The sequence below is a fragment of the Siphateles boraxobius genome, unplaced genomic scaffold, assembly GCF_051911475.1.
Source record: "Siphateles boraxobius isolate OS27281-9 unplaced genomic scaffold, OSU_SipBor_1 29, whole genome shotgun sequence".
In the NCBI taxonomy this organism is placed as follows: Eukaryota; Metazoa; Chordata; class Actinopteri; order Cypriniformes; family Leuciscidae; genus Siphateles; species Siphateles boraxobius.
In genome coordinates, this window is record NW_027508908.1 from 1,703,502 (window position 1) to 1,722,500 (window position 18,999).

Consider the following 18,999-nt stretch of genomic DNA (forward strand, 5'->3'; position numbering starts at 1 on the left):
CGCATCAAAATCATGGTGAACTTCGCATATATCGCAAAGCTAGCATCAAGCATATTTCGCGTTCATCCATCTGTGCAAGAACCCCCTTTAAGCATGCGCAACGTTTCAGATAGTATGTCAAGTGTAAACACATGAATCGGATATGGGTCACAATTGAAAGAACGTGTAAACGGACGATCAAAAAGACGTGTAAACGGACGGTTAAAAGAACGAGTAAACGGACGGTTAAAAGAACGTGTAAACGGACGGTTAAAAGAACGTGTAAATGGACGGTTAAAAGAACGTGTAAACGGACGGTTAAAAGAACGTGTAAACGGACGGTTAAAAGAACGTGTAAACGGACGTTCAAAAAAACGTGTAAACGGACGGTCAAAAAGACGTGTAAACGGACGGTTAAAAGAACGAGTAAACGGACGGTTAAAAGAACGTGTAAACGGACTGTTAAAAGAACGTGTAAACGGACGGTTAAAAGAACGTGTAAACGGACGGTTAAAAGAACGTGTAAACGGACGGTCAAAAAGACGTGTAAACGGACGGTCAATAAGACGTGTAAACGGACGGTTAAAAAGAACGTGTAAACGGACGGTTAAAGGAACGTGTAAACGGACGGTTAAAAGAACGTGTAAACGGACGGTTAAAAGAACGTGTAAACGGACGGTTAAAAGAACGTGTAAACGGACGGTCAAAAAGACGTGTAAACGGACGGTCAATAAGACGTGTAAACGGACGGTTAAAAAGAACGTGTAAACGGACGGTTAAAAGAACGTGTAAACGGACGTTAAAAAAAACGTGTAAACGGACGGTCAAAAAAACGTGTAAACGGACGGTCAAAAAGACGTGTAAACGGACGGTTAAAAAGAACGTGTAAACGGACGGTTAAAGGAACGTGTAAACGGACGTTCAAAAAAACGTGTAAACGGACGGTCAAAAAAACGGATATAGGCAACAAATCAAAATTGGGCATCAAGACCTGCAGTGTAAACGAGGCCTAATTGCATTACTTAGTTACTTTTTATGTAAAGTAATTACATAAAAAGTAACATAACATTTGACATTAGATTACTTTTGCGTTACTTTTTCTCACTTGGGTTGGGCTTGCTTTGTTTTTTAATAACAAAAAAAAAAATATTTCACACAACAAGTGCAAATGCAAATGCAAATGCAAATTCACACCTTAACAGTAGACTTCAATATTTGTCAAATTTTAAATAAAAATCCACGCTCTAATACAAACACGGTGCATTTGAATTTTAGGTGCGAACTTGTCAGTGGCGAACGAGATGAGATGATGATTTAAGAGTTGTTGCGTTGTAATGTTTTTCTTAGTCTATCCAATTGAACCTACTGGATGCGGCGCTTCTGCGTTGTTCATTCAAAACATTGCAGAAATACATAAGCTCAATGCGAAGAAGATCTCGGTTATGTCGAAACCGCACTTGCTGCGCTGCTTTTCCATTGTTTTCTATGTAAACAAGCACTCGATGGACATCTTTGAGCATTGCTCTCGAGCATCGCAGCAGAGATCCGCATGTTTAGAAAGCCGTGCACAGTTAAATGTTCAACGTTTAGAAACGTTTGAGGGTTTTTTTTCATTCCACTGCATCTCATGTTTTTAAATGCAAAAAAAAGTACTCTGTTTGATCGGTGACTCGACTCTTTGTAAACTATGCATAAATACATGATGCTTTTTTGTTCATAATTGTTTATGCGATTTACAAAGTTATATTTGATTTATAAACATTATTTTAAATGTTATGCACTTTTTTTGTCATGTTATTTCATTGCACAATATTCTAGCTTCTCAGGAGACAAGCTAAAAACTTTTTTCCCCTAACTGAAATTAAGTTAGAATATAATAATTATATTAAATTCGAATGTAATTCTAATATTAGTAATATTTAAGCATAAGAGCGCAGTACAAACAAACCTTTGCTAACAACAAACCGTTAGTGCTTGCAACGTCAAGGTCATGAGTTCGATTCCCAGGTAAATCAAGAACTGATAAGAGTGTAAATGCGTACCTTAAAATGCAATGCAAGTTGCTTTGGATAAAAGCGTCTGTCAAATACATGAATGTAAATGTAACCTTTCAGCAGTGCTGCCATTCTGGATTGCAGAAGAATAGTTCAACTATAATTCTGCATTAAAAACAAAAAAGTTATTTTTGTCCACACTTATTAGTGTGGTTGCAGGTTTGAGTAATATTTCGAAAGTCTATAACTACAATAACCATCATGTTTACAAAACGCCTTTGCAATTACTCCCGATTTCTCTCAACATGGGGACAAGAGAGCTGTCATTTAATAAACGGGAAAACAAATACCTTGTGTTACTTATTTGAAAAAGTAATATGTTAAGTCATATGTTACTTTACTAGTTACTTAGAAAAAGTAATCTGATTACATAACTCGCATTACTTGTAATGCATTACCCCAAAGACTAAACATGAGGGTGAGTAAATGATGACAGAATTTTTTTATTTGTAACATGAAAATAAAACAAACAATATATTGACATCTAAAGTCACTTTTCATAATGTCAATTCAATACTTAGTCTGGTGCAATAAACATTAATCTTTACACGTTTCTTAAATAAATCTATTTCTGGGCTTTTGTCAGTGATTATTGTAATGTCATTAACTTGATTATTGTAATTAGTTGAATTATAGCATCCATAATAATGTGTAATTAATTAGATTAGCAGTTTTAATTTGATTGACAGCTCTAGTTTCTGCAACGTTTTATGAAGTGAAATAGGCTATTCGATGATAAAGTTAAGCTGAGGATTGACATTTGAATGTGTGAATAGCTTTGGAAAGAAAAACACTTTCATGTTTCTAAAAAACAACATTTGAAAACAGATTTAAATAATTGTTTATATTTAAATATTTACGATGTAAATATAGTCCTTAAGAGCAGCTAAGTGGCTTGTCAGCACTATGCAAAAATGAAAAATAAAAACATCCAATGGCATGTTGCTGGTAAGAAGCAGATGTTGAAGGCTAGTGTGCTGTAAAGTGCTGTCCACCACTGTCACCTCAGGACTTCTGTTTGAGGCTGTCAACAAAACCGTCTTCGAGGAAATTGTGTTTGCGCAGCGTCTTTAAAGATGCAGCACCATTAACAACATGAACCCAGTTGAATCAGGAGATGAAGTCTTTCATTCTGACACTCAGCTGTTCTGTATCAGACACTGGGACACTGTCATGGCTGGAAAGACATTCTTCTGTACATAAATATTATAATTTTAGCATTAGCTCACCTAGTCATAATAGATTTTGTTCATATTATATACAGTACTAGTGTATATAATATATACTTTTTTAAAAGATTTGATTGAACCATTTTATTAAATTAAATTCATAAAAAATAACAGTCTTTTACATGGTATATATATATATATATATATATATATATATATATATATATATATATATATATATATATATATATATATTATATATAACATTCTTTTATTCTTTCTAATTATCAAAGAATCCTGAAAAAAATTATAAATAATATTACAAACTAATTATTTAATCATTGTATAAAAATATTATACAAAAGTATACAATAATATTAAGCAGCACAACTGTTTTAAACATTGATAATAATAATAAATGTTTCTTGAGCATCAAATCATCATATTATACTGATTTCTGAAGGACACTGAAGGATTTCTGAAGACTGGAGTAATGATGCTGAAAATTCAGCTTTGATCACAGGAATAAATTACATATTCACATAGAAAGTTATTTTCAATTGTAATAATATTTCACAATATTACTGTTTTTACAGTATTTCTGATCAAATAAATGCAGCCTTGGTGAGCAGAAAGGACTACTTTCAAAAACAAATCTTACCAAACCCAAACTTTTGACCGGTAATGAATATATATATTTTTAAACATTTGAAATTACTAAAAAAAGACATTACTTTAAGCATCTAAAATCGAAACAATAAGGGATTTAAAAGTGATATTTAGAGCGTGATGCATTGGCGGTATTGGTAAAAGACTTCACAGTTGCGGTGAATGCTAATATTTTGACATGCATCTTGTCCAATCAGGAGCGAGTCTCCTGCTGTGCTGAAAGTGAATGCTGTCATATCCTCATTTACGCGTCTGCACCTGTCAACATCTCCCCGCTGACCCCGCACTGACCGTCCCGCCTCCCGCCACTGGGACTCGTGTGTGAATAAAGCACCAGAGGACGGTGGGGCTAACGGCACTTTGCTAATAGGGTGATGTACTGATCTTGGAACCATCATGCACTGCTTCCCAGAACTAAACAAACAGCCACAAACAAACTACAGAGGGAGGAAGACAAAGAGAAGCTGTGGCGTACACTACCATGTTACTTTAACCACTACTGCAGTATATAGTATGTATACGGTATGCATACGGTATACAACACTGCACAGGAAATATAGAAAATTGAATAGAATAGAATTTCTAAAAATAGAAAAATATTTTCTAATAAATATATTTTACAAACATAAAAATTACATGTAAATACTTTACAGAAATACTTTAAATATTAATAATATACAAAACTGTCAAAACTTGATGATTTTGAAAATTATTTTGAATTAAGATGATCAGCAAGGCTTCACTTATTTGTTTAAAATTGTGAAATATTATTACAATTTAAAATAACTGTTTTCTAGGTGAATATATGTTAAAATGTAATTTATTCCTGTGATCAAAGCTGAATTTTCAGCATCATTACTCCAGTCTTCAGTGTCACGTGATCCTTCAGAAATCACTCTAATATGATGATTTCATGCTCAAGAAATATTTCTGACTATTATCAATGTTGAAAACAGTTGCTGATTCATATTTTGGAGGAAACCATGATACACACTAAGCAGCAAAAACTATCTCTAACATTGATAATTAAAAAAAAAACTATAATTAATTATAATTGAGTATCAATATTAACCGATAATAGAGCACTAATTGAAAATTCAGCTTTGATCGCAGGAATAAATTTTACGTTTAAAATATATTAAAATAGAAAACAGTGATTTTAAATTTGAATAATTATTCATAATTTTACAGTGTATTTTTTAATCAAATAAATGCAGCCTTGAGGAGCATAAGAAACTTCTTTAAAAACATAATTATTCCAAACTTTTGACCGGTAATGTATATTAATATAAAACTTTATAAATAAACAACATTTTTTTTTTTTTTTAAAGAATATGAAGACAAATAGATGACTCCCTAAAATAAATTTGCAATGGGATGAGATCATATGAAAAAACAAGCATATTTATAAATGTTTCTTTATATGTAAGCTGTACAGAGTGTATTCAGCACACACTTGCTTATATATGAGAACAGTTACAGAGGGAATAAGAAAGCCTGGGACGCACCTGTTTTTCTTGGACACGTCACCCGCATTCTCTGTGTGTGCAGGTTGATGGGAACGAACTCCAGATATTTCTGGCCTTTGCTGCAGCTGGGCTTGAACGACGGGCCTGAGAAAGATCACCAAAAGCCAAGCGTTTAAATATAATCTGGTTTAGTCATCGTTCAAGAGCAAAACAAACAGGCAGAAGAGTACAAACAAACAGCGAGGGGTTCTGCCATCTGCCGCTATTGATTTACAGCTTCATGCAAATACATCCGTTTACTATTAGTCCGAGTTTGTATGCGTTGCTCGCGACGCATTCGAGCACAAAGCGACGACCTGATCAAATGAATGCCATGTTGGTCTGATTAAATGAATAAAAAGAAGGTAATTAAACATCAATTAAAAGCGAGAGCCAAAGCAAAGAGCCTTCAAGAAAAGGCCTTTCATTTAGAGGTGTGAATAAGGTCTTTCATACAGGACACATAAAAGAAGTCCTGGATGACCTTGAGTGACTCGTGCTTTAATAATGACCGACGAGAGACGCACCACTGCATCAAAACATCACAATCTGATCACAGGCTGTTACAAATATCACTCTCCCAAATACCAGCTCATTTTTTCTTAAATCCACTAAGCATCGGCTTTTGCTGAAATTAGGCACCACCTGCTTTGTGCAAAAACAACCCAATTAAAATCTTAAGAAACGGATACTGTAAGCCCCTATGGTGAAGCAAATATCGCCCAGCGACACACGGCAGGCTTTTGATCCCTTCAAAGTAATATATGCAAATATAGCCAACAAAGACTCTTTGAAATGTTATCAGCAATCTTAAGAACTTTCAAACTGAACACATTATCCGAGCAACTGTGCTGCGAGTAGACAAAGAAACAATATAAATAAACTGATAAATATATAAATAAATTAGAGTGTAAAAATGCTGGGTTCTTATAACAAAAGACAGCTAAAAAAAACAATTATTGCATTTTTGCATGCTTTTTATGATATCATTCGCCTCCAAATTGATTATACACTCAATTCGCAGATTTTTTTTTGTTTTCTATATCACACAAGTACTAAAATGTATCAAGTATTGTGTTGGCTAAGTTACTTTAAAGTTACCCTGTGGTGAAAATCAAGTTTTTAATGTTGTTAATATGTCTATGTGGTGTTTTTAATATGCTTCATGTGTAAATTCATAAGTCGACACCATTGCTGAGTATTTTCTGCTTAAAACTGCAGGGAACCAAAGACAGCGGTTTGTCTCAAAAACTCGGTTTGAAATCGCTGGTGTTTCTGACGTCACACACTACCTTGTAACCAATCAGATCAACGTGTGATCGTCAACGAGTGGATCTCTGAGCTGCTGTGAGTGAGTGGAGGCGGGGCTCATTTGCATATTCATAGAACCGCGTATACTAAATGAGCCAAGGGTGTAGAGTTACATTCAAGCTATTTTAAGGCATGAAGAATTTTTTTCAAGGAAAAAACTTTTAAATATGTAATTTTGGTGATCAAAGATGAGTTTTAAGGGATACAATTATTGACTACAGGGGGATTTTAAAACAGTAATTAACTACTAGCTTCTAATTACATTTTTAACTGTGTAATTAGATTACCGTACTAATTACTCTCTCTAAAAAGTATTGGATTGCGCATTATTAATTCATTTCTCAATCCCACATCAACCATGACCAGTTGAATAATACAAGAATAGACAAGGAAAATGCTCTTAGTTAAATAAATAATATAACATTCATAAATTATTCTTAAACTGACCAAAGTATTTCAAGGGAGAAGGTTGCATTAAAAATTAGACGTTAAATTTTTATGTTTAATCTACTATAGTTTTTATATAGAAATTGTTCTATAATCTATAAAGTATTTAGAGCAATTACATCAGAAGTAACTGTAATTAAATAATAGATACTGCTCAATAACACTCAAATATACATCACAACTGCCACGGCTTGGACAAAATGCCCTTTTTATTTATAATAAAACATACTGAGGAAGGAGACAGTAAATAAATAAAGAGTAGCATCCACACTGAAACATGACCTTTGCCCAAACATTTCATCTCAGCTGCAAGTTTGACCCTTGTTAAATGTAAAATGTACATGGAGAAACTTTTAACGAGGCATAAATGCACTACACCTCCACAGCATTGTGTTAGGTGGGAAGAAACGGCAGTCAGAACCACGGACAAAAAAATCTGTCCTGAAAAAATACATCATGAACCAAATTAGATACTGTATATATACACTTGCGGGTAGTTCAGCGTTATTCCAGGAATGCTCTGTGTGGCATGAGTCCCGAGACTGAGCTGTCAGAGGGACAGATGTGCTCTCTCATGGGACACGGGCTAATGGAGGCGGGCCAGCCAGCCATGGCGGAGGAATTAGCCCCATCACACACACCATCTGCCCGCACAGGTGCTGGCGAGGGAAACCCCAGGAAAACTGACCACCCGTCCACATGGTTTAGAGGTGGATCCTGTGACTCAAACCTCATTACACTCTTAAAAATGAGGGCTCTTTATTGGCATTGATGATTCCATTAAGAACCTTTAACATCCATGGAATCTTTTCATTCCACAAAAGATTCTTTATAGCGGAAATATGTTCTTTAGATTTTTTAAATGTTCTTCACACAAAGAAAAAAAAAAAAACGGTTCTTTTAAAGGATTAGTTCACTTCAGAATTAAAATTTCCTGACTATTTACTAAGAGACTTTTAGTTAATAGTCCCCCACGTCATCCAAGATGTTCATGTCTTTTTTTCTTCAGTCGAAAATACATTAAGGTTTTTGAGGAAAACATTCCAGGATTCTTCGACGGGAACCTATGGAAGCTTGTTTCCGCCACAGAATAAAACATTTAAAAAGGTTTTAACCACAACTGCGCCGTGCATTACATAATCACGTTGAAAGGTCAAGTGTGACGTAGGCGTAAGTACAGACCTAGTGTTTACAAAGCGAACATGCAAAGAGCAAATCAAACGGCCTTTAAAAAACAAAATAATAAATAAAAGGTAAAACATTGATGTTGGATGATTTTGAAGTTGGAGGAGAAAATGAGATGAGAGTTTTTCACCCTACCCTAACTTTTCCGCCTACGTCCGGTTACCGCCTGACCTTTCCAACGTGATTACATAATGCGTGAAGCCGTGGACGTGCAAGACGAGCATTTGTGGTTGAAAAATAAATAAATGTTTTTTAGTTGTTTTTTTTAAGAAAATGACCAGATTAGACCCTTATTCCTCGGCTGGGATCATGTAGAGCCTTTGAAGCTGCTCTGAAACTGCAATTTGGACCTTCAAACCATTGGTTCTCTTTAAAGTCCACTACATAGAGAAAAAACCTGGAATGTTTTCCTCAAAAACATTAATTTCTTTTCGACTGAAGAAAAAAAGACATGAACATCTTGGATGACGTGGGGGAGAGTAAATTATCAGGAAATTTTATTTCTGAAATGAACTAATCCTTTAAGAACTGTTCACTGAAAGGTTCTTTGGGGAACCAAAAATGGGTCTTCTATGGCCTGAATCCTTGATTTTAAAGTTTTGCTAGCATTTAATTTGATTTAATTTAACGTTCAAATAACAAATATTTAATTTTTTTATGGTTTTAGATTGAGTTAACTCTAATAACCCTGGTGGCGGGTGTCATCATGCACGTTTCCTTGAATCCATCTCAGAGAGTACTGAGAAAAAACATGCGATGCTGCCGGCACAAACACCTCTGACTGATTCAGATGTTCTCCTGCTTTGCGGTAGGTCTCTTATGCCGAGCAATTTCAGGGGTTTCCTGCCGCCAAACAGGCACCAGAGTCCCGGGGCAACAGCAGCAGGATTGTCTCGTGGAGTCTGCGGCCTGGAGCCTCACAGACCGTCTGTGGTTTCACAACGCCTTCTGGGAAACAAATCAGCGTCTGAGGCTTAATAAACTGTTTTTACGCCTATGTAAGAAACCTAAAGTCAACAAAAGTATTTAACAAATACTATTTTTCAAAGCCACTTACAATGGAGTAGATTTACACACAAAAAAAAACAGTGTCCAGAGGCTGTCAAAAATCACCATAAAAGTGTGATAAAAAAACTAAATGACACATGCACTATATTTTGAGTCTTCTGAAGTCATGACAGCTTTGAGTGAGGAAAAGATCGAAAGTTAGATGCTATTTGACAGAAAATGTTACAATAACATTAAACCTGCCTTGATTTTTTATTAATCCCGGAAGATTATTAATAAATAATATAATATAATAAATAATACATTTATTTCTGTTCCTTCAGATAAAGCTGTCACATGACTTAAAAAGACTCAAAATATTGTACATGTGTCAATTGGACTGTTTTTTACATACTTTTATGGTGATTTTTAAAAGGTTCTGTAAGTCACTTTGGTGACTAGTGTTTTTTTTTTTTTGGTTTTAGAGTGTTTTTTTGGGGTCATGAAGATTTTGTTTGGTCTCTTCTACTCATCATAGCCGCATTCATTGGATAAACAATACAATGAAAACAGTAATACTATGAAATATTATTACCATTTAAAATAACTGTTTAATATTTGAATATATTTTGAAATGTAATTTATTCCTGTGATGACAATTTTTTATTTATTTATTATATTTATTATATTTTATGGTGGTTTTAGAACCTGACAGATTAACGCATTCAACAGTAACGAAAAATTATTCAAACATTTCTTTGATTGAAAATGATTCAGTTTGCTCTGACATGAGGTTGAGTATGGGTGTGTTCACAATTGTAGTTTGGTTCGCTTGGTTTGTTTGGTCTGAACCCCCCCAAAAAAAAACGTACAAAAAAAAATAAAAAATAAACATTTAGTCCTGGTCGGCTTTGCGTTCACATTGGCATTTTAACAGTGAATCAAAAGATACCAAACTAAAGGCATAGGGATTCATTCACAACCTGATCGGTCGGCTTTATGATCTTACTCAACACCCGGAACAAAGCTGTGTTCTGGGCTAAATGCACTCGCTGTATGTGCGTAGCTCCATATGATGGTATTTTGACCAGCTGAGAATTCGCAAAGAGTCAAAATAGCGTCAAGAATCCCTCCGACACACACACACACACACGCTTGAACTTTCTGTCCTTTTTAGAGTCGCACCTTGTGACATCACGTCCTGTTATTGGCTTGTTTACATGGGTTTGGTCCGCGTTGTGTTCATATTTCAGTCGAACCGCACCGGAGTTCTTTCTCTCTTTCTTTCTTTTTTTATTTATATAGCACTGCTAAATGCAACCGAGGTTGCCCAAAGTGCTTTACATTAAACTAAAAAAGAATAAAAGATAGAATATAAAACATACATAGTAACAAATCTCACACCACAGGCAACACATATACCACATTGAGATTACCTGTTCCTGAATTATTCAGTTCCTGAATACTGAGCAGATCTAATAGATAGAGGCAGCTCATTCCATAATCTCAGTCCCATAACAGCGAAAGCGCGATCACCTTTGTGAAGGCATTTTAGTCCTTGCTACGAAAAGAAGTATTTGATTTTCTGAACTCGATGCTCTAGGGGGATTATAAGGAATCAAAAGTTTTGTGTAGCAGTTGGACGTACAGACATTGCCAGGAGCGTCCTAAGTTTAACTGCGATGCCTCCACGGCATCCTCTTTTCCAGCGCCGCTTTTTGCACGAAGCATCGTACGGAAACCGCCACAGTTAGAGGACAGTGACCTGCTCCCATGTAGGCGGTTGTTAACGCCTCATCCACAGTTGATATGAAAATAAATAGGGATCCAACCAAACATGCCAAGTGTGAACACACCCTTATTTATTACAGAATTTTCCTTTACAGAAAAGTCCAGAAAGCTGTATCGCTAAGGATTTTAATTACCCTAAACTCATTCCGTGGCTCAGTGGGGTCTTGGATTTGTCTTACTTCGCTCTCTCTGACGGGACGAGTGAGTATGTGGGTTTCGCTATCCCGCTGGAGGACTGACAAACAACAGGATTAGCTCCCAGTGCCTCTAATTCCACCGGTGCAAAACAATGCTAACACAAAATGATTAATTCATTAGTTAACACACTCTGAAGTACCCTGAGACAGCCTTGTCTAATTAAAAATGAATTAAATGAAAGGGGAAAAAAACACCAGAGGTTTTTATTTTTTAATTTAGACCAGACCCAAACGACTGCAATACCCGCCCCGAGGTGAAGAGGGCGACGGGAGAACGGATCTGAACCTTTTGAGGAACGACAGATGAAAACCAAACACTCTCTCAAGCCACAAGTTGCTAACCTTGTTACAACTGATAACATTAGATATCAATAATTAATTCTCTGCAGTGGCACTGCGGATTATGACAACATCCCACAGGACAGGAACAACATACACAGCTCCTATCAAGATGATTCATTAATAATGTTGACTAGTGTTTCTAGCTTAGTTTACTGGTTTTAAGATTTCATATTTTAGCTGCAGTACAAAGGAGGACGTATTAAGGGATGCAGAGGTTTTAGCATGTTCTGTGTTAGCATGTCAACATGTCTGCATGGTAAAATCCTCTGTAAATGCACTGAAACACCCCACAAACTCAAAAGAAGTCCATGTGTATCTGAGATTATTTAAATGCTACCGTGCACATATATATGCTTTTATTTTGTAATCCTGGCAAATGGGTCATATGTATTGATGTAACATCCTGCACTAAACAGAATTTTGCCTTTAAGAAACTCCTTCAAACTAATGCCGCCTGCACCTGCGAGCTACTATTATAGTTTTTAATCATATTTTGAATTAGTTGTTATTTTTTTTAGTGCTGGGCAACGATTATTCGCGATTAACCACATCCAAAATAAAAGTTTATGTTTACATTATATACTGTATGTGTGTGTACTGTGTATAAGTATTTTGTATAAATACACACACACATATGCATGTATATATTCAAGAAAAATTTGCATGTATATACTGTATATATATATATACGTATTTAGACATAATTTATATTATATAAATATAAATATTTATATATAAATAACAGGTTTCTAAAATATATACATGCATGTGTGTCTGTATACAAAATACTTATACACAGTACACACACATATATTATGTAAACACAAACTTTTATTTTGGATGCGATTAATCGAGATTAATCGTTGCCCAGCACTTTAAATGTCTATTTAGTTTTCATTTTTTTTAGTGACACTAAGTAAAAATGAGAAATTAGGAATTTTTACATAGTTTATTCCAGTTAAAATTTATTTTATTTCAAGTATGTTTTTTAAGGATTTAGTTTTAGTTAACTATAATAACCCTGTAGCCGATTAGCATGTAGCAAATCATGATTCATGGCTGTGACATAACAAAATCATATTTACAAAGAAGAGACAAGCTCTTATAATACATCTCACATTTTAGCTAACATAGGCAGACGAATGTCACTGGCTAACAAACTGAGAACGAACTGCAGAGCTTCATCTATAGTTAAAAATACTGCAAAAACATGATTTGAGACCCCTGCATTCCCAGCAAACAATTTTCCAGAACGTTCTGGGAAGGTTATTAAAATGCATCCTAAAAATAAACTTTAGAGAATGTTGTGTATAATTATTAGTTCTTTGCCAGAACTAGCATGTTCTGTGAACGTTAGTTTACGGTTGTAGTAAAATTAAACATTCTGTGACACTTTTCAGGAGAATCAACCTACTGTACAAATAGCTATCTTGCATATTTCAATTGCATATTATTTAAAAAAATTAAACACTTCCCCTTTAACGAATAACTATTCAGTTGGATTTAAAAAAATACACAGTTCTGCATATGCCTTGTATCAAGGGAAAAGATGGGAACGGCTGAGCGGGAACAGGGAGTCTGCTACACGGAAAAAAGATTAGAGGTCGATGTAGCAGCTGGGCACTCGTGGCCTGTCGAGAGGCAGAATAACCTGAGATCTCGCCATCTCTCCTCTCCTCCTTCAGCGACGGACACGTCAACACCGCTCAGCTGGCGAAACACAAGCCTTCAGAATTTCATCCCTGAATATTAGCCTCGGTAATGGGCCTATCCATCAGGCAGATCAGTTTTTCAGCCTGTCACGACTGATTATAAGGGCAAGATCATTCATGACTATTTTTGCTTGGTGTGAGGCGCGACACGGCTGACAAATACTGCCATTTTGTGCTCCGTTTTATTTTTTCTCCAATGATATAGATCATGTTTTCAGGCTAGAGCCGGGCGGGATGGTGGGATATATCGTGCGACACTGGCAATGTGTCAACTGGAAGACATATAATGTGTACTGTATGGCGATCGCTATTGCAAAACGCACTGCGGCAATGTCTTATTTGTCATTTTGGCTACTGTGTTGTGTGTGTTTGTGCATCTGAGAAGCAGTCAACTTGACATTTTTTTGTCAATGCAAACTTTGTTTCCTTGGCTGCATTGCTCCTGCGCAGAAAATAAGACATTGCATGCAATCGCAACGCTACAGTACATCTTATTGTTGACAATTGACAAATATGTGATTACTGTAAACAAGCTTTATAGATTGTAATGCAATAGAAGGCAGTTATAAAAGCGCACACTCTGTGCCCGCTTGTTCCTTTACAACATGTGAACCCATGCGAGTTTAACATTGCATTGAATGTGACAGCAAACTGTGAGCTGTGTATAAAAATTTTATGAACTATGAAATTCTGCATGAATGAAGCTAGATAAAAAAAAATATTCATGCTTCTACATGATGGCACTGCTGATCAATTTTGTGTGATGTTGCATGCAAATTGAAAAAAAAAAATTCTCATGCATGGAAAATGAGAAAGGCAGAGTATTATGTGTATGTTTGTGAGAGAGCATGTTTCACTGCATCAGAAGCCTTTACCAGTATGTTTCTCGAGCTCTGTCAGCGTGTCCTGGTATTCTTTGATGATCTGGTCGTAGCGAGAGATCACGTCCTTCCGTAGGTTGTCCCAGTGTGGAGAGAGCTCTCCCAGATCTTTCAGCTCCTGTATCCTGTAGGACACAACAAAAAACAATCACCATTTTGTTGGCTTGACTTAAAGCATTCCCATATCAGACTTCTGAACAGGCCCAAATTCCCATATACTTTCATACAAAGCAAAAACTAACGTAGGACAATGTGCTAGAAACATGCAAGCAACATGCTAAAACATGTTAGCCACGTGCATGAAAAATAATAGCAATGTCTTAGTAACATGTTAAACATGATAACAGTGTACTAAAACATGTTAGAAACATGCTAAAACATAAAACAAAACATGTTAATTGTGTTCAAACATGCCAGAGGAATGCTAGAAATGTGTTAAAACATGCCATCAATGTGTTAAAACATGCAAGTAACATGCTATCGACATGCTCCAACATGCTACAAACCTGCTAGTCATGTGTTAAACATGCTAGTAACATGTTAAAACAAGCTAAACATGATAACAGTGTGCTAAAACATGTTATAAAAATGCTAAAATATGTTAACAGTGTGTTAAAACATGCTACAGGAATACTAGAAATGTGTTCAAATGTGCTATCAACGTGCTAGTAACATCAGAGCCCGTTTACGGAAAGCCTGGCCACTCCCTATTAAGTCCTATTGTACCGAATTTGGGTTGTAGTTCCACCAGAGTTCCACTGGGGGGCGATCGCCCTGAGTGCAAAATGAATGGGAGTCTATGGAGCTAGACGGCTAAATTTGTCTCTTTCACCCAATTGCCATTGAGAAATCTCAGATTTGATTGTAGGTTTTGCAAGTTCAACATGGGTTATAGGTCGAAAGTTGAATGAACGAGTACTTATGTCCTTACGATTTCTTACAGGTTGAGTTGTTGCTGCCCATTACACGCTAGCATTCTGCTAATGAACGCTGATTGGTCAGTGAAGGACTGATTACGACCAGAGATACCGCTTGATGGCATCGTGGCATCCGAAGCGGGACCAGAATGTGTGTGTGTATTTTCGGTGCGGTCTTTTAAAACAACAAAACAAAAACTCTTCTAGCATGTGTATTTACCTGTGTCAGCGGTGTTGTCGATGCCTCGAGAGAAAAGAAAGTGCAGATCGCGAAAGCGCCAAAGTGACTGAAGGATTGCCGTAAAGCAGTGTCTCTGGTGGAACGATGTGTATGATGTCATTGACATTTTAAAAGATTTTTTAAAACAAATAAGTGACTCTAAAAAATTTAACACCCAGCAATGTGTAATTTCTTTGCATCTCCTTTCGAATACAACATTCAAATTACTAGACAAAAAGTTATATCCTAAGAAAAGTGGATTTTGATTCATTCGTCCTGTGAGCGCCCTCATATTGAACCAGAGTGGCACTGCAACCAGTTCAGAAGCCAGAAGTTTACTGAGAGTGAAAGTTCTCCCCTTATTAGACATTCTCTGGTAATATGTTAAACATGCAAGTTACATGCTATCGGAGTGCTCAAACATACCACAAATCTGCTAGTAATGTGCTAAGCATGCTAGTAACATTAAAACAAGTAAAAACATGCTAGAAACATTAACTATGTTGAACATGCTAAAGGAATGCTAAATGTGATAACCATGCTATTAATGTGCTAAAACATGCTAGAAACATACTAGTAATGTGCTAAACATGCTAGCAATGTGCTAGCAACATGTTAAAACAAGCTAAAAACATAGTAGCACCATTGTAAAACATTTTAACAATGAGCTAAAACATGCTAGCAACGTTTTATTGACTTTCTCTGACTTCTAAAACCATCTAAAACTTCTAAAAGTTAAACTTTCAGACGACATTGTCAAGACAACATCAAGTTTGTCTTTAAACTATGCTCATACAGTTATTACTGTTCCTGTTCAACATCCAAAAGTCGGAGAGCACTAGTGAAGCTCTACTTTACATTCAAAATGCAAATTTTTGCTGTTGCTAATGACAGAAGCACTGGAGCTGACATGATCAAAACCTACTCGAGCAAGAGATGTTGAGCATCTTGAGCTTCAACAGAAGCAAGAACTTCTGAATAAGGCTACTGGCATATTTTAGGTTTTCACATGTATTTTACACTTCCTCTGAAAGTTATAATTTTTTTTTTTTGCTGTTAAGGCTCCTATGAAAACACGTGAAATGCTTTACTGGGCTAAATCTTGATCTGCGTGTTCGCGGTTGGATCTGATACAGTTTTAACTGCTCCATCCTTCAATAAAAACATATCTGCTCCCTAAAACCAGCATTACGCAAAATAGATTCATCAGACACCCCGTGCTATCGAATATACCCCTCAAACTGCTAAGATCAGACTGAAACGATAAAAAAAACTCAACTTTACTAGCATTTCTGACATCAAAAAGTTGCCGGAGTACAAAACGAGCCGTGTCTGCTGCTTAGTTTCAATAAATGCTTATTTTTCACTGGGGAAGAAGATGTGGTGAGTTATGAATGCTATAGTACGTTTTTTCAAAGAACCAAGAAACTCAAATTTCTCATTATATGACCCCTTCAAATCTGCAAGGACTAAAAGCCTCAAAAATCTTTCATGGGGTCTTTCAAAAGGGATCACAGAGTATTTTTGCATCCAATTCAATAGGTGAAATTCCCTCATTCAGTAGCAAATATACATAGACGTCTCTCTTCTCATGCTGAGAGGTTCTTTTGCTTGACCTACTGTGTGTTGGAGTAATTATTGTGTCTTTCATGTTGTCATGTGAGGACTTTTACGGTAGATTTGAATACATTACAGGCTCTAATCTCTCCACGCAGACTGACAGAGCCAGGTCTCATTAATAAAAGGCCCAGGAATCTTTAATTGTGGAGGGAATTTCCAAAGGGAACAATGATTCATTTTCATGTAAATTCAAAGTCTCTGTGATACTCTAATACAAATCTCAGCAATGTGATTAGTATCTTCACAAGGAGGCAAAGGTGACAAGAGCTGCAGAAATGAGCAGAAAATAGAGAGATTATTGTTTCTATTGAACTCTGTTAAAGGTAAGAGCAGGTCCCTAATAATTTTTCCCTATTTTCCCTAATAATGCTGAATCTTATCCTATATAATTTAAAGCCTAAGTGGGTTTATGTGCAACTAATATAATATATTGTTTTTGCCGAAGAGATAATCCCGTTAATTGCTTCCAATATATCAGCATATATGTGCACAACTACAGTTTGTATATAAAGAAATCAATACTTTTATTTAGCAAAGACATTAAACTGATTAAAAGTGATAGCAAAGACTACCGACCCCAAACGTTCGAACAGTATTTTAACTTAATTTCCAAATATCCGTATATCATACAGTATATCAATTTTATATGCTTTTCTTAACCCAACCACAATTAAAGTTCCAAATGTAATTTCAAATCTTAATTAAAGCAATGTGCAACAATGTGACTTAAGCATTGATTAAACGTGCAATGTGTAATATTTCTTAGGATCTGTTGACAGCAATGCAATATAAGATCCATAACTATGTTTTCAGTGGTCTATAAAGACCTTGCATAATAAACCGTTATGTTTTTATTACCTTAGAATGAGGCATTTATATCTAGCCTACATAACCGCGGGCTCCCCCTTCTATGGAGGTCGACATATTGTGACGTCATGTTTCTACCGTAGCCGACAGCGAACAAACAGCGCTACAGAGCGCGTTTCGTCACTACCTTGAAAAAGAAGTTTTCAGTGGTGTATAAAGACCTTAACTAATGAACTGTTATATTTGTATTACCTTAGAATGAGCAGTTTCTATCTACAGTACATACACCATGGATCCCCTTACATTGAAATCCGCCGACATGTTTCTAGAGTAGCCCTAAACGGACAAACGCGTTTCGTTACTATGTTGTTCTTCGTGCAAGGAAGCAAGCTTAGTTCAGCGAATAAAACACTGACACAATGATGAACAAGTAACAATAATATTCGCAATAACATATAGTTTTACTGAATAATTAAGTAAACATAATTTCTTAATTTATCCTTGTAAAGAAATCTCATTGCTGAACTGGCTACTCTGTGCTGTCTCAGACGATGACATATTTTCCTGTCGGCCACCATAACTTTTGTTGGTTGCAATTCGTAACCTCACCACTAGATACCACTAAAAATCACACACTGCACTTTAACAAGGCAAACGTAATCCAGTGTGTACAGTATCTGATGTCTGAAATGTACATCTGGGCTCATATGGGTCTGAAAACACCATTGGGTATTTTATTTTTCAAATTATTCAAAGTTTATATCAGGCTTTAATTTTTCACGCGACACAAATGACGATATTTTGAGGAAGGGTTCGGCATTTTCTTTTTTTCTTACAATGAATGTCTCTGGGGTCCAAAACAACAAGGTTTGACCCCATTGACTTTCATTGTATGAACACGAAAAAGAAAAAAAAACACTAATAAATTTTTCAAAATATCTACACACCAAGCAACGGTTTCCACGCGATATCTCTAGAGCGGAAAAAAAATTGTATTAGAGGATAAAAAAATATGACAGCAAAAATTGTACCGCGTGCACTCGACTTAACCCTCAGGTGCTGTTCGAGTGTCAGTCAAAATGAAAGATATTTTTTTTTATTTCAATGAAATGATCGTACTATATTTTAGTTAATGTTTTTAATTTAATATTTTGTATTTTAGAGGATTTGGAATAAAATTATATTTATGCTGTAGTTATAATC

The 18,999-nt window shown here is 35.8% G+C and overlaps 1 protein-coding gene across 9 annotated transcripts in view; it reads right to left on the reverse strand.

Moving 5' to 3' along the window:
- The window catches only part of inpp4b (inositol polyphosphate-4-phosphatase type II B), a 177,119-nt gene that overhangs the window by 61,216 nt on the left and 96,904 nt on the right, over positions 1-18,999 (reverse strand). For all 9 annotated transcript variants that reach the window (XM_077245910.1, XM_077245914.1, XM_077245913.1 and 6 more), the window contains 2 exons: positions 14,227-14,357; positions 5,380-5,484 (listed from right to left, as the gene is read on the reverse strand). In XM_077245910.1, coding sequence (XP_077102025.1) covers positions 5,380-5,484; positions 14,227-14,357 — 236 coding nt within the window. The remainder of the gene's footprint in view (positions 1-5,379; positions 5,485-14,226; positions 14,358-18,999) is intronic.